The sequence below is a fragment of the Anticarsia gemmatalis genome, chromosome 6 (assembly GCF_050436995.1).
Source record: "Anticarsia gemmatalis isolate Benzon Research Colony breed Stoneville strain chromosome 6, ilAntGemm2 primary, whole genome shotgun sequence".
In the NCBI taxonomy this organism is placed as follows: Eukaryota; Metazoa; Arthropoda; class Insecta; order Lepidoptera; family Erebidae; genus Anticarsia; species Anticarsia gemmatalis.
In genome coordinates this window covers 7,337,464-7,352,102 of record NC_134750.1, presented here as the reverse complement: position 1 = coordinate 7,352,102, position 14,639 = coordinate 7,337,464, and the positions used below count along the sequence as shown (strand labels likewise).

The 14,639-nt window shown below is 32.8% G+C and overlaps 3 protein-coding genes across 15 annotated transcripts in view; 1 reads left to right on the top strand and 2 right to left on the bottom strand.

Annotated features, from left to right (window-relative positions):
* Positions 1–78: 78 nt before the first annotated feature.
* Positions 79–2,560, top strand: LOC142973631 (protein disulfide-isomerase A4). The gene is made up of 6 exons (XM_076115555.1): positions 79–433; positions 625–810; positions 996–1,134; positions 1,367–1,528; positions 1,607–1,732; positions 1,814–2,560. Exons 1-6 carry the CDS (start codon positions 301–303, stop codon positions 2,016–2,018), a joined length of 951 nt encoding a protein of 316 aa, XP_075971670.1. The 5' UTR covers positions 79–300; the 3' UTR covers positions 2,019–2,560.
* On the bottom strand, positions 2,552–5,005 carry LOC142973633 (ELMO domain-containing protein 2). Its single transcript, XM_076115556.1, has 2 exons — positions 4,406–5,005; positions 2,552–4,249 (listed from the first exon to the last, which is right to left on the bottom strand). The coding sequence occupies exons 1-2, from the start codon at positions 4,916–4,918 to the stop codon at positions 3,827–3,829; spliced, it is 936 nt and encodes a 311-aa protein (XP_075971671.1). The 5' UTR covers positions 4,919–5,005; the 3' UTR covers positions 2,552–3,826.
* A 1,063-nt stretch (positions 5,006–6,068) lies between these two features.
* The window catches only part of pHCl-1 (pH-sensitive chloride channel 1), a 75,806-nt gene continuing 67,235 nt past the window's right edge, over positions 6,069–14,639 (bottom strand). For 10 of the 13 annotated variants that reach the window (XM_076115541.1, XM_076115542.1, XM_076115544.1 and 7 more), the window contains 4 exons: positions 14,491–14,541; positions 13,445–13,507; positions 12,880–12,990; positions 6,069–12,488 (listed from right to left, as the gene is read on the bottom strand). In XM_076115541.1, coding sequence (XP_075971656.1) covers positions 12,342–12,488; positions 12,880–12,990; positions 13,445–13,507; positions 14,491–14,541 — 372 coding nt within the window. In that variant the 3' untranslated portion in view covers positions 6,069–12,341. The remainder of the gene's footprint in view (positions 12,489–12,879; positions 12,991–13,444; positions 13,508–14,490; positions 14,542–14,639) is intronic. The other 3 variants (XM_076115553.1, XM_076115552.1, XM_076115554.1) reach the window with 2 other exon arrangements.

Genomic DNA, 14,639 nt, shown 5'->3' with positions numbered 1-14,639 from the left:
TAGTAAGTTTCTCTGGCTACGGCAAAGCCATGTACGTCAAACTGTTCTGTCATGTGTCATGAATTTACTGCTTTGAAGTGCCTTGTCAAATCGAAACTTCAAAATCTTTACAAGCGACGCGAGGACAAGAGTCATGAAAGAAAGTTTCTAAAAAAGTTTACTCGGTCAACTTAGAATTAAAGATTTTTTATTTGTTACTTACTTGTAACATAGATACATTAAATATTTTTCATTAATCTAGATGACGTACCTACTAAACTAAGGGGAACGCATTAGCAATTTGTAATTTGATTTATCAAAATGCAGCTGAAAGTGTGTTTAATAGTTCTTCTCTTCTCAGTTATAAATTCAAGTAGTGAAACTTTACCAAGTGTTAGCGATGATGATCTCTTGGAATTGATCAGGGATAAAGAAAAACTAATTGTTTTATTCAGTGAGTAAAATAATAAGGTCAATAAAATAATATTTATTCGGTTTATCGCTTGTTTGCCGGTGTGGCGTGACACGTTATTGTTTTTTAATTAGCATACTGTTGCTAGAATTTAAATACATAAGAATTAATCAAATATGACAGAGAAAGTTTAATGTTCTTGTTTAAATAATCAAATAAATACTTTATTCCAGCTAAACCAAACTGTGAAAAATGTGCACAATTTGAATCGCATCTTGAAAACTTGGAGGAGGACTTCAAGAAGCACTTGAGTGCTGTAACAGTAAAAGCTACAAACAGTCATTTGACTAGGCTGTACAACCCTGCCAAGGATCCAGCTATTGTTTTCTTCAGACATGGAGTGCCTTTACTGTACAGTGGTAAGATTCTTTATTGCACCTATGACACTCAAGTTTATAATTTAGATGAACAACCAGAAAGTATCTTCACTTCACCAACTCATCTTCACTTACCAACTCATCTTACCCACTGACCATTTTATATTCAAATCACATCAAATAAGAATCCTGGATTTGATAAGTTTTACTTTTAATTTTATTTACAGGTGAGCCCGATGAGAATGAGATTTATGGGTTCTTGGAGAAGAACCAGTCTCCTGTAGTCAAAGAACTTACTGATAAAATATTTGAACACATAACACAGGCCGCAACAGGCGCTACCACTGGTGATTGGTTTGTTATGTTGTAAGTATCTATTATCCATTACAGTAAAATAGCATTGAGCCCAGTCCCTGCAACTAGCAGATTACAGATACAAAATTTTAACACTGTAATATAGAAACTAAATATTTATAATGTAAGGATTTCTGAATAGAATTATTAAAAATATACCACCTTTAAGTTTTTAGTTGCCTATTCCTCACATTTTAGTTAAAAAAATCTTATGATACATTTTTTCTGTTTCTATTTTGTTTAGCTATGGAGCTTCCTGTGTGGAATGTCAGAGACTGCATGCAGTATGGGAGAGTGTTGGAGCGACGTTGCGAGGGCGCATTAATGTGGCGCGCATGGATGCTAACTTGGCAGGATTGAATACAGCAAAAAGATTTAAAGTTACGAAACTACCCAGTTTTCTCTTGTAAGTATTCTATAATATCTTATAACAATAAGACAATTTCATGAATGTGACACTTACTTTATTTTTACTGCATTTCAGCTTCCGCTTAGGCAAAGTGTACAGATTTGATTTACCTATGAAAGATGTGAAATCTTTTGTAACTTTCGCTCAGGATTGGTACAAGAACTCCAAAGCGGAAACAGTACCACTACTTGCATCTCCATTGTAAGTATAATTTTACAACAACAACATCTTTGATTGATTGTTACCCAGTTGAATATCAATCTAATTTATATTTTGTTTTAGTGATGAATTGGTTGATTGGTGTGTGGAGATGATTAAAACAAGCATTGCTTTTGGACTGGACATTTTAGCCAAACACCCTTGGATTTGGCAAATAGGAGTTGCAGGATTTGGTTTAGTGGCTATCACTGCTATAATAGCACTCCTAAAAGCTGGGCGGTCCAAACCTGCTAAGAAAGAAACTAAAAAAGATAAGAAAAGCAAATAATTTTTGTTGCTTGCATCTGCAGATACAAATTATATTTAACTTCATTTAGAAATATAATAATATGCATTTATAGAGAATCTATACTATATTACTTTTTATATGAGTTGTAAAATTATTGAAGTACTTACTGTACCTAGTTAGATACATTTGCTCATCATAATTATTAATGGCTGCTTCCATTAGTATAACTAAGTTCAGTAGGGACTGGTCCATCTAGATAGTTGAGTAAGTAGATGTGGCTCATATCTTTGAAACAGATTCTGATGGCTACCTACCTAAAGATAGCTTATTGGAATCTGTCATATGTTATTGTGTATATATGTTGTGATCAGTTTATAACTTACTTTTTTATTTTTGTAAGACTTGCTTTCATGTAAGCATTAATAGCTCATTTAAAGAAGACTTCACACTAAGTCTGTGATATATCAACGCAAACAGTGATAAACACATAGTGCAAATAGTTATTGAATCCATAATGACCAGCAATATCTGTGACGTGGTGTTTGGTTTTTATTTATAAATAAAATAAAATATCATTTTAACATTGTTTTTATTCCTGTGCAATCATATAAATATCTTGAAGCAATTCAATATCAATTTAATGCTAAGCATACCAATTATACAAATAGAAGTCATGTAAATGCTATAAATAAAAAGGTGAAATCATCTGATCAATTCTGACATCATTAATTACCAGTATTTACATACAGTATTTGTAATATTGGTAAAATAGAAAAATAATTTAGTTCATAAATAAATATTATTACTAGGTATTATCTTTCGTTTCAAACATACAATAGGATCGAAAGAGAGTCTTTATAAAAGCTAATGAATTTGCTGCGAAAGCATTAACAGATTGGTACTTTGATGGGGTGAGACTGTGTAGCTAACATTTGTTTTAAAAGGTTGCTAAATAATCTACATGTGAGGGCCTTATTAAATAATTAAATTACAAATAGTGTAATAAATCACTAATTTAAGTATAAAATGCATCATACCAGTATATGATAAGCTTAGTTTCAAGGCTTAAGATAATCTTTTTATTAAGGTCATTCAACAATTCTGTTTTTAAAAAACTACAAAATGTAGAATAATTCGTCGTCTCTTAATATTGTTAAAAGCAATTAAACAGAACAGTTAATTTACAATTGAATTCATTTGCAATAAAATTGTTAATGTGTAAACTTAGGTTAATTTAGTTTCATGATGCAAATCTACATGATATTATGCTTTCCGTCGAGAATATAGACTAGAGTACTTAAGATGAGATTATAATAATATGATTTTGTATAACAATATCACAGAATAATTTATAATGTTCTGTGATGATAAGAATAATTGTCATTATGTTGTGTGCATTAAATATAAACCAGGTAAATGCAGACAGTGAGTTTCCACCCATAGTGATCTAATTTAACAACACATACTTAAATCTATAATAACATGTACTTAGTTGTGTATTTATTGCACTTCTTATTAACTTACAAGTTCATTGTCTAATTGTAAAAATTTATACATTATTCTAAATAGTTTATTGTGTTATTTCCGTGCCAGTGGTCCACAAAATGTGATTTTTTATGCTAGCTATAAGCTCTGTATGAATGAAGCATACCATAATTTATATGAATCTATTAAGTTATATAACTATCATTTGATTTTAATGAAACTTTGAAAAATGTTGGTGAATATGATGATCACACAATTCTTAATTTTCAATCAGTCTTATTAAAGCTGTGCTGTGCTTCCTTTCAATTCATGTCTAAGTGTAATTAGCTACTTGATTGTGATTCACATCACACTAAGATTGTTTATATATTATCAACCTCTACATTTATTCTGAATACTGATGCTGGATCAGCTAATTCAGTCCTGACTGCATTTTCGAACTTTTTGAAGATTATTGAAAATTCCATTATATTCTGAGGTTTTGATTCTATCCACATTTTATCAAACTCATAAAATAAGTAGCAATAAAACCTATGAAACAAATTGATGCTAGGCAAATGTGGTTTAGCATTAAACATGTAAGTTTTAGCTGAACCATCCTTCAATAAATGGTAAGCCATAGATGTAATATTGATACCCACTATTGCAAAGGTATACCCATATGTAGGATGTAGAGAATGACTTAAAACGTGACTTGAAACTTGAGGGTATGTCATAGCAAAATATAAGAGATTTTCTAGTCCAAGTAAGCCCATTCCACGAAAGTCAGTTTTCGGATCATCACCCTGCAATAAAATAACAGATGAATAAAATGAAAGCACAATAGGTTCAATCAAAACAAGCCACTGCATTAGCACTTATGTTTATAAATTGCTGCTATCCGTAACACTTTTCATATATTTGCATCAACCTAATAAGTTGAAGTCTTAAAAAAGTCATACCTGAAATCCTATATGTTGCCATTGTTTAGTCACTCGTGCTTCGAGAGGAGTGTCAGGGACCAACAATGCCCACAATTTCAAAAGTTTCTCTTCATGTTCATCATTGTTGCTATCAAATTGAGAGCGTCGTAGCTCTTCCACTTCATTCACTAAACTTTTGTAGCTCCAAATTTGTTCTAAAGATCGCCGAAACGATACAATAAATGGTGCATGTAACTTGGGATTAACTTTTTTCACTCTTACTATGATAGCTATAGATGGATCTATAATTTCACGGAAATTTCTAGGTACAAACTGTTTTCGCAACACTATGTCGTCCAAATATGCTACCACTTCTTTCACGTCTCTAGTACGAGATAATGCAAGAGATTTTTCCACATTGCATGTTCTTTCGGCACCAACTCGATCTCCGTAACAAATTCTCTGTAACTCGCAAAGTCTTGTCGTTTTCCTTAGAAACCATTTGATGAAAGGTCTTAAATACCACTGCAATATAGACCAAAATATAATCATTGCGATCGATTAATGAATACTTATTTTATTTCATCTCTAATCCGATAATTTCGTTTATCTGATTTTTTGTTCGTTGACTTCGTTGACAAGTTGTCAACAGTGTTGTAATTATAAAAATTCAAAGTGGTAGAAGCAACCACATTAAATCGGTACATTCTTCCGATTCTTCGGCTAACTAAAATTGATTATTAAATTGCCGAATAAAATGAAATAATTATACGGTTAAATGTATTTAATTTATATTTATTTTGCTTTAAATTATCAATTTCGTAACGTCACTTAATACACCTAGCTGAAATCAATACCCTTTTCGTAAACTTTAAACACCTGTGCCGTAAATGATCATAAAACAAAATACATTATATTCTATTGAATATAATAATAAGTTTATTTTATTCATCTTTCTAAAACTGAATCTAACGGATCATCTCACCAACTAAGCTAATACTCACAGCTAATATGCTGCATTATTCCTCACTTTGATTTACGCCAGATCTGCATTATTTTGGTACGTGCTACTTATTTTTGAATTTCACGTTCAGTGTAATTTTTGATAATTTTAATATTCGTTTTCGTTAATCCAGTCACATTCTCTATCGGATTTCTCCACTGTTTGTATAACAATAATAATTATCATTTTGAAGCGTTTGCAAATCGGTAGAAATACCCTCTAAGGTGTAGTCTGAAAACACTGGTTGTCATGACCACACATTTTTAATTCTTTTCTGACCTTGGGACATGAGACATTAGGTCATTCAGCCTGTCCAATGTTGCCATGAATATAATATACACAAAGGGATGATTTTTTCAAATAGGTATGTTAATAGCGAAATCTAGGGTCCAACTCCATCGCGACTTCTTCCTACACATAATAATGATAGGTATATTGCTACATAAAGGATTCATTGGCCTTGGTCAAAAAAGGACTCAGTTCGCCTGTGACCGAGACCAATAAAACTCAATCGATTAATGGCTTTTATGATCCCTTACCATTACGTGACAAAGGTACGGATTAAACAAAGCTGTATATTATATTACAACAGTATTCTCGATGGATTCTAACAATTATACTACTTACCTAGGTACCTACTTACCTGCGTAAAATGTCTTTGATTAGCGGGTTACGGGGAGCAGCACAAATAATAACAGGTTCAACTCGAATTTGTGTTTTATTTGATGAAAATTGTAATTCATAAATTTTACATTAAAATTATTTACAATGCCGTAATACAACACGAACGGGCGGTCAGCGCGCTGACATTTCCTTATTTACAAAAGCACGTGTTTCATTTTATACTGCAACAGTGATCTTTTAAGTACATAATTAAACTGTAGACAGGTAATTCGCCTAATATAAAATAAAAACGCAATTGCAAGAAGTGGCGTAAGATCCAATGAATTGTACTCAAATTAATTATAAGTTTTTCTACGTGGGCACAAACTTCTTTATAGGCATCTACTGCTTCAGCTCTCACTAAAATCTTAATTGCATTGTCAAGACAAATGCAGCGTATGATAGAATTCACTTACAATTTAAAAAACGTTACATTAGGTATTTATTTTATTTTGTTACACTTTTTTGTTGAAAACTACGTACATGTTAGCCTTCTTCTTAATGATAACGTTCTTAGTACTGCTTCTTGACGGATTTCATTATGAAAATATTAATTGAATACTTATTTCATTAATTTATTATCTAATTAATTGCTTGATTACAAAATACATAGGTACTATTCCAAGCAAACTCTATCAGCTTGTGAACTCTTTATTAATTAACTTGTGTTGATATACGCACTTGTATTATTTATTTAAAAAATAGATTTTCATGAAATAGCAATTTAAGAATGACTAGATTTGTTTAAAAACTGTAACGAGTAAGCTTAAAAAATTGAGTGACCTAGTTTAAAGATACTTATTATCTTGCAACGAAATATCTATTTTTCAGACTATAGGTAATTGTGGAAAAGTATCGAAGTAGTTGATTGTCAGATATATTAATTGATCTGTTCTGTGGTTTTCTTTACCCGTATTAAGGTTCGTGAGATATCAACTGCACTATATTAAGATATAACATCATTGTGACTGTAGGTAGTATAAGTTACTTCATTGTTTATCGGTAGACGGATATACCCAACTAAGTAGTTTGGTACCTATAAGTACTAGGCAATATTATATTTTTTTGTATATACATAATAAGGAACACTTCGCTGATCCAAGGTTTATCTCTACATAAGAATGAATTTAAACCAGTACCTAGTTACCTACGCGCGGTACGTTGTTAATCGAAAATTGATAACTTTTCCACGATTAAAAATAGGTATGATAAAAATTGCTTCTACTTTAATAAGCTTTACTGACTTAATAATGATTGTCTATATATGAAGTAATGTGCAACTCTACAATGTGCTTGCACCTAGAACTCCACATGCACTCAGTCAGTAATATTTCTATACGCCCATTTTCAATATTCTACCAAAGATTACCGATAGATTGCTATCTTAGATTACAAAGTCAGAATAATATAATCATTAACTGATTTCTATGTGATTTTGCTATCCGTGAATAGGCTATAGAAAACGAAATAACCATAAAATTGTAGATTATATTTACTTGATGCTCGTGAGTAAACTTGGATAGATACATTGAAAATGGCCGTCAGCAAGAACCTACTTTCAACTCTTTTATTCGTTCCATGGTTAAATAATCCTCGATTACAGATATATGAGTCAATCATTCCATGTATTAAACACAGTTTTTTGTTTACTCTTGTTAATTACAAACTTACAGTGTAGTTTGTAGCTAACTACATTTTGTTTGAAAATTATTTTAGGTAGAATCGCGACTTCCATACTCGATTATCCATAAAAAATATAAAGGAAAATTTTACTGTTCGACTATACTTAGTAGGTACTCATACGCACTGACGAATAGGGACATTGCAGCATTGTGGCAAACTCCTGCGTATAGCGGCAAGGCAAAATATGCCTTGGCTATAAGGCAGAAATTCAAACAAGTGCGTTTGTCAATTTCTACAATTGAGAAACGCACTAGCATTTGTTAGTTGGCAAATACGTCGGAGCCATCAAGGATGCTATCGACGTATTAAAATATATAATAACGTATTAATATTGTAACAAAAACTAAACGCCAGCGTATAATGAAGGCAGCTGGACTTCAGTAGTAGCACGGCTCCTCAGAGCAGTGTCCTGGCTTATCGCTAGTGGGCATGAGTACAGAGCTAAATAATTGTATTGGCGAAAAACATGTCTTTATCTTTTTAAATAATGCGAATTCTTAAATACATAAGGACTGTTTCATAATTTTTTGATAGTTTCTCACTAATGTCTTTTCATGCATGCAAATTGTTGACAATTAATCCTTAAGACTACACCTACTAAATTTAGCTATACATGTATCTACAATTAATCATACTAAGTCCAGCAGTTTTAGATCTTTAAATATCTTGTAGATGATACAATTCGCAAATTAGTATTTTGAAGATTACGATAATTTTAAGTTCGTTTATACCACGTCGGCAGGCCGGCTCTGTTTTTTTGTCGCAGAAGGCCATAATTCGCTTAATTATTTTATCAACTAGGGGCAACTGGTAGTCGGAATTTAAAATAGCATAAACGACTTCTGTTGTAAACTGAGGGGCACTTTAAACTGGTGTAAACGAACTTTTCAATTTTGAAGCTAATGTGTATGCAATTCGAACCGAATCATTGACTTATTTTTAAGTACTTAGGTATTTATTTTTCTTATGCAATGTAGGTAGATTAGTATTTTGGTCACCAATACCAAGAAATAGCATAGTATTAAACTTTTGGAGCTATTTTATAGTTGTGTGTCGTACAAGGATTGTTTACATTGATCTAGTAGCGTGACTTACCATCGCTGAACTAACTACTATAATAAGTAGGTACAGGATTACATATTATTATTATGCTTCTTAAATTTAATAATGCTCAAGTTGCTTTTACATGGCATGCTTGGCAAGCTTTCCGTGTAATGCATAAATTGAAGCATTTTCGTGGTGCTCTAATTATGTTCAAAGCTGGGTTACACCACGAGATCAATTTAAATTCACCTTAACAGTTTAAATTTCATATTGCGCGTGATATACCTATACTATGATTTTGCAAAATTCTATAAATAAAACTACACTAGCGATTGTATGTTTTATTCGGGACAACATTATGAAAAATTAAAGTAATTTGAAAAATTGTGATAACCAGCTCTACATTCGCGCTCTGCGTCTTTACCTAAGGCAGGCGACACACGAACACAGTGTTCTTTTGCAAGAATAAAGACTCTACTCGTATTATTGTTTTTATGGTACAGCATATACGGTACATACCTACGTAGTTCATCATACTTGCTTATATCATACCTATAATTAAGCGGCTTATAATATTAGCCTAATCTCTCATGTTCGGCAAAGCATATTTATAAATCTTACACGTGATAAATAGTAGGTTCACAGGTAAAATGACTAGAAAATCTGTGTAGGCAATATAATAGAAAAATAATCGTAACTTTAGGACTCGTCATATATTGACCAATTTCTTATAGATTGAATATATTTATAAATATGTCTATAAAACTTAACTGTCGTAGAATTTGATAGACGTGCGCAGTCGATTTTATAATATATTATATTGAGTTTGAAACATAATATTAACATTATAACATATGACGTTAACAAACAAGATAAACTAGGACTCTTCATTATCAACATAATATCAACAGGTTAAATCTCTGAATTATAAAACATTATAAAGTAACATTCATGAGAATATGCATTTTGGACTATGTCCAAATAATACGTAGAAAAATAAAGTGACAATCTTGTAATACGTGTTGAAAATAAGCACCTAATCCGGAATGACAACAAAACGTAACCTTCACATAAATAACTACTGGTCGACCATCTCACAGACTGCCTCAGTAGGATTTGTGTATGAGCATACAGTATAATCGGCAAACATTTTGGCATGATATTATTCAACTTAAGTAATGCTTCACACAATAAACAATACCTACCTATATACAGAAAGCATATTATACATATATAAATATGTAAAGGCAGCATATATTACATAAGTAATTATTCATTTTTAACAGGATAGCACAATATTATTTAGGTACAATGTTGTATCTTATAAAGCGAATGATATGTTACTTTTATCTTACATTTTAAATAGTACCTATAAAACCATTGCAAATTTAAAATAGTATCACTTTGTATCTATCCAAATACATAGGGAATGGTCTCATTGTACTTTAAATATTATAAAACTTTAACAAATTGTTAGATAAAACAGGAAAATTAGATAATAGCAACAGGTATATAATATATTATGTGTTATAAGAGATCACATAAGCAAACAACTTCATAAGAATACCGAGTGTTGTGACATCGAAACAAATATGGCACAGGATAGAGGCTCGCAATTGTTATTTAACATATTGTTAATAATTAATTTGGTAACGCCTGTCTGGCGTGGAACACAACAAGTGCATTTATAGCTTTAACACCATAACTATTAGAAGTTTATAATAAGGCGTCATTCAAAATGTATTCTCAATTGATATTATTTATAAAGACACCTCTAGTTTCTGATCTAATTTTAGGATTGACACAAACATATAATTTATAGGCACAGGCAAAAGCGTTGTTATCAATTCAATCATAGGTACTCTACAACTTTGACCACCCGTTAAAAGTAATCAAAACTGGAACGCTTCATGATATTACAGAATCAAACATGCTACTTATTAAAAAAGGTAATTTGATTCAAAGCACAGCCAAAACACTCTTCCTTACAAGTTTTTGTAAATTACAATAATTGATATAAAATCTATGTTTTAAAAAGTTGACTCTTTGGTCCACTCTTTTAACAAGCAAAAGGCATAAATGTCGATGGTGTTTCGATTTATATAAGTATTACATAAAAATAATAAACTGTATTTTTTAATAATTGTGTTTGTTAAATAGGTAGGTATTTAAATAAATAACGCACATCCTACAGACATACGGGGCGAATAAGCGCATTGAAGTAGTAGACAATGTTCCGCTTTAGATTAATTCTATCTAAATATCCGCTTCTAGCTTTCGTGGTCACTACGTAATAATATCTAAGATGGTGATGTTAGAGAACAATATTTTAATAATTTTACAAATACCTTAACTTGATGAAGTAAACTCTACTTACGCAACATATAAGGTGACGGTATGGTCTCACAGCACAATATTCACGATACTTATTTACAAGTATCTAGTTTTAATTTATATATTTTATTAGGTTAGTATACCTTACGTATTGGTAGGTGTAATTCATTATTATGTACAGCCTGCATTATTTTCACCATTTTTTGTTTTAACCACTAATATTATATCAGGCAAAAATAACTCTTTGACATGTAGAAGGCATGTTCATGGTACAATATCAACAAAATCGGTATACATACACGAACTTGTACACCTCTGGAATTAGCGTCAACTCATTAGGTACAACTAATATATTTATATTAGAATTTAAAGATAATAATGACTTGAGCTTCATCTATGCATCTACAGCTATTTTTTACATTACCTCGAATTATTATTATTTCGAAACTTAATCACTTTAGTTCAAATAACACGGCAATTATAGCCTACGTCTCACTTTTACAAAGCAATAAGTAAATATATTATTATAATTATCACAACGTATGCAGGTGTTGTCAGGAAAAACTAATATCTATGGTGATTATAATCTAATTATTATAAAAAGTAACCATGTCTTTTGCTATCTTACTATTATGTATAATTTATTTTAAATAACTTAAAAGCAATAAAATACGCCTGGACCGTCATAAGGTTTGAAATAGATTTCTTTACTTTTCAGTACGAAGGCAGCATTCCGTGTAAACTCCGACACTCGATTAACTAGTCGCTCTCCCTAAAGTTTTCATACAAAGTCCGATGTAATCACATTGATACAAGAATTTCATACAATTACATAAGTTATTGATCCCTCTTTATCCTATCATAAGTTTTCGTGTATTCACAAGAAAGTAAATCTAACGCGTAGATATACATTATAAACGTCCATCTATGAACTTTTGTAGAAAACTATTTCAAAACCTGTAGAAAAATCGCACACATCTCTCAATCTAATCATTGACGTTAAATTATGGAAAGCTGCGACGGTAGCTTTCTGCTTCAAGTCTCTTAAACTATAATTCTTAATAATACGATCACTATAAACGGGTATAATCACAATCCGACGTTGACATCATCAAATATGTAATATAGTAGTGAGGTGTTTAATCTCATACATATTTGTGTCGCGATAAATAAATAGTTGATGTAAAAACACAGTAGTTGTCCGTTCACACAAAGCAGCCAGCGTCAGCGGTACAAGTAGAGGCAGCATTAAGAAAACGCCTTATAGTGAATGAAGAAGAAGATAAGAAACACGGCGTAGGCAGTGGGGAAGGTGATCCGCGCGATCACGTCGATCGTCTTCGCCACGCGGATCGGATGCGGCGGTTCTTTTTTGCGAACCTGGACGAAACATGGCTGAAAGAAATTATTATGCAAATGAATGATGATACCGAAAGCCGCTACTGTGGTTAACAGGCTAATGGGACAATGTGTCGGTGTCGATGTCGATACAGGTATGGCATCCTCCATGATTGCTTATTAAGGGGATCAGCTTTTTCTTAATATCTGTCATGTAACAGCGTGAAAATTAAAACTTGCCTAGATAACTCTGAAATACACGATTTGTTTAAGCTCCAATTTCTGATTTTGGTACCACTACTGGTGCAGAACGTAAACTTGTATTTTTGGTGCGAGCCGTATGTAGTGTGTGGATCGTGTTTCCAAATAAAAAAAGGTGGAAATGTAGGTCAGATCGCAAAATATGGATAACATTATGTTAGCTTTAGTGAGAAGTGGCGACAATTACCTCCGAGACCCCGCCATTGTTGGCGGTGTGTGTACACGAGCCGGGTGCTCCTGTACAAGCAGTGCACGACACTAGATCCGCCGCGCCTGTCGACTCACGCTTTTTATCTCCCTGTAATCATTATAACCATTGATCAGTCATACCACGTTATACAAGATACAGCTTTGTGTCTATGCCAATATTAGTAACAAAAAACTTGAGCTTGAGGTCACCGGTATCACTAGGCCACATTTAAAGAAAAAAATCTTATTAAATTTGAAAAATGTTTTAAAACGGGAACATTCTCTATCAAAATGTTTCTATGGGCACACAACTCGCAACAAAGCCATAAAACAGTTCAGATAGTATCAATGAAATGTCTTTTTGTGAGTATCGCAAGTAAAACGCCGCGTTGTGAAATGTTTTTTTTGAAAGGGTACTAAAGGGTACTGATGTGTGGTTTCATACTTACAGGCTGTAGCGTTCCGAAGCAGCGTTAAATAAAAGTATGCGTTAGTTTTCATGATATCAGAGTCAGAGGTGATGATGTGGGGCAAACTATTGTCATTTCAGTGACATCACTTACAGCGCCGCTACACTCCGGCTCAGGCATCTCTGACCTTGCCCAGTGGAGGAATGCCATCGCCTCCTATGTAAATGTACACCAGTGGTTAGCCGAAGCATGACTTACTACTCGACCACTCTATTTGGAGCCAAGAGACGTTCAATGACCTTGCCCTGCGCTAACTTCCTGTCTCTCTCGCTTTCTCCAATTGATCAATGTTAACATTATGACAAAGATATATAATTCTTTCAGGCTTTTGAGTTGGCGAAGTAGTTGGAAGCGGGCGACGAGGGGGCGCCAATAGAGCGGCATGAGAGTACAGTAAATATGTACGAAGTGAAGACGCAGAAGCTGCATAAGATCAAACCTAGTAAGTTATTTTACAAGCTTTGTGTTGGATGTAAAGTTTAACTATAAGCGTACTATTACCAAAAGTTGCATAACCATTTCCTCTTATTTGCTTGATGGTGTTTAATTACATTATTTTCCCAGAATTATGTAAAACATGATAAGTTTATTTACTTTTATGATATGTCGCTTCGTCAGTCTTGTATGGGTGTTAAGTAGGTACGAGTAGTTTGAGGAAGGTTGCATGCATCACAAGACTACATTTTTATCGATAAAATTGTATGTCGTGGAATGAACTAAGATGTGGTCGTAGAGGGATAATGTAAACAAAATACCTAATTGAAGTGAGGTTACGTGGGTAGCACGTGGACTATGTCTACTGAAGCTAGTTAAGGATTACAACATGCGTTCTGGATAATCGTTTCGTGTTTGAAAATGGTGACAGGGGCTGCATATATTCCTTTTTTACTGTTCATTACAATTACAATATAAAACACTTTTTAATTTGCAGATACACTTCTTAAATGACCGATATTTGCAATGAAATAAAAACTTACCTGCTTAATCTTATCCTAGTGAATATACATAAATACACGTGATATTATACTACTTTTAAGTGGTAAATAGATTCGTATCAGTCTTTAAGAGCGGGGTTTCGTAAAAGAGAAATATATCAGCGATGTCTGGACAGTGCCAATGAATGTGGCGAATGTTCTTACCAAGGGGCTGGCCAGTATAATGCCAATTCTGCTCAGGACTGCGGGCAGTCGCTGTGAACACATCACACACACAATTTGTTCACTCGTGACAGATGGTCTAACGATGTGCAATCGTGAACGTTGACTAGGTTGTTGTGGCCACATTTATA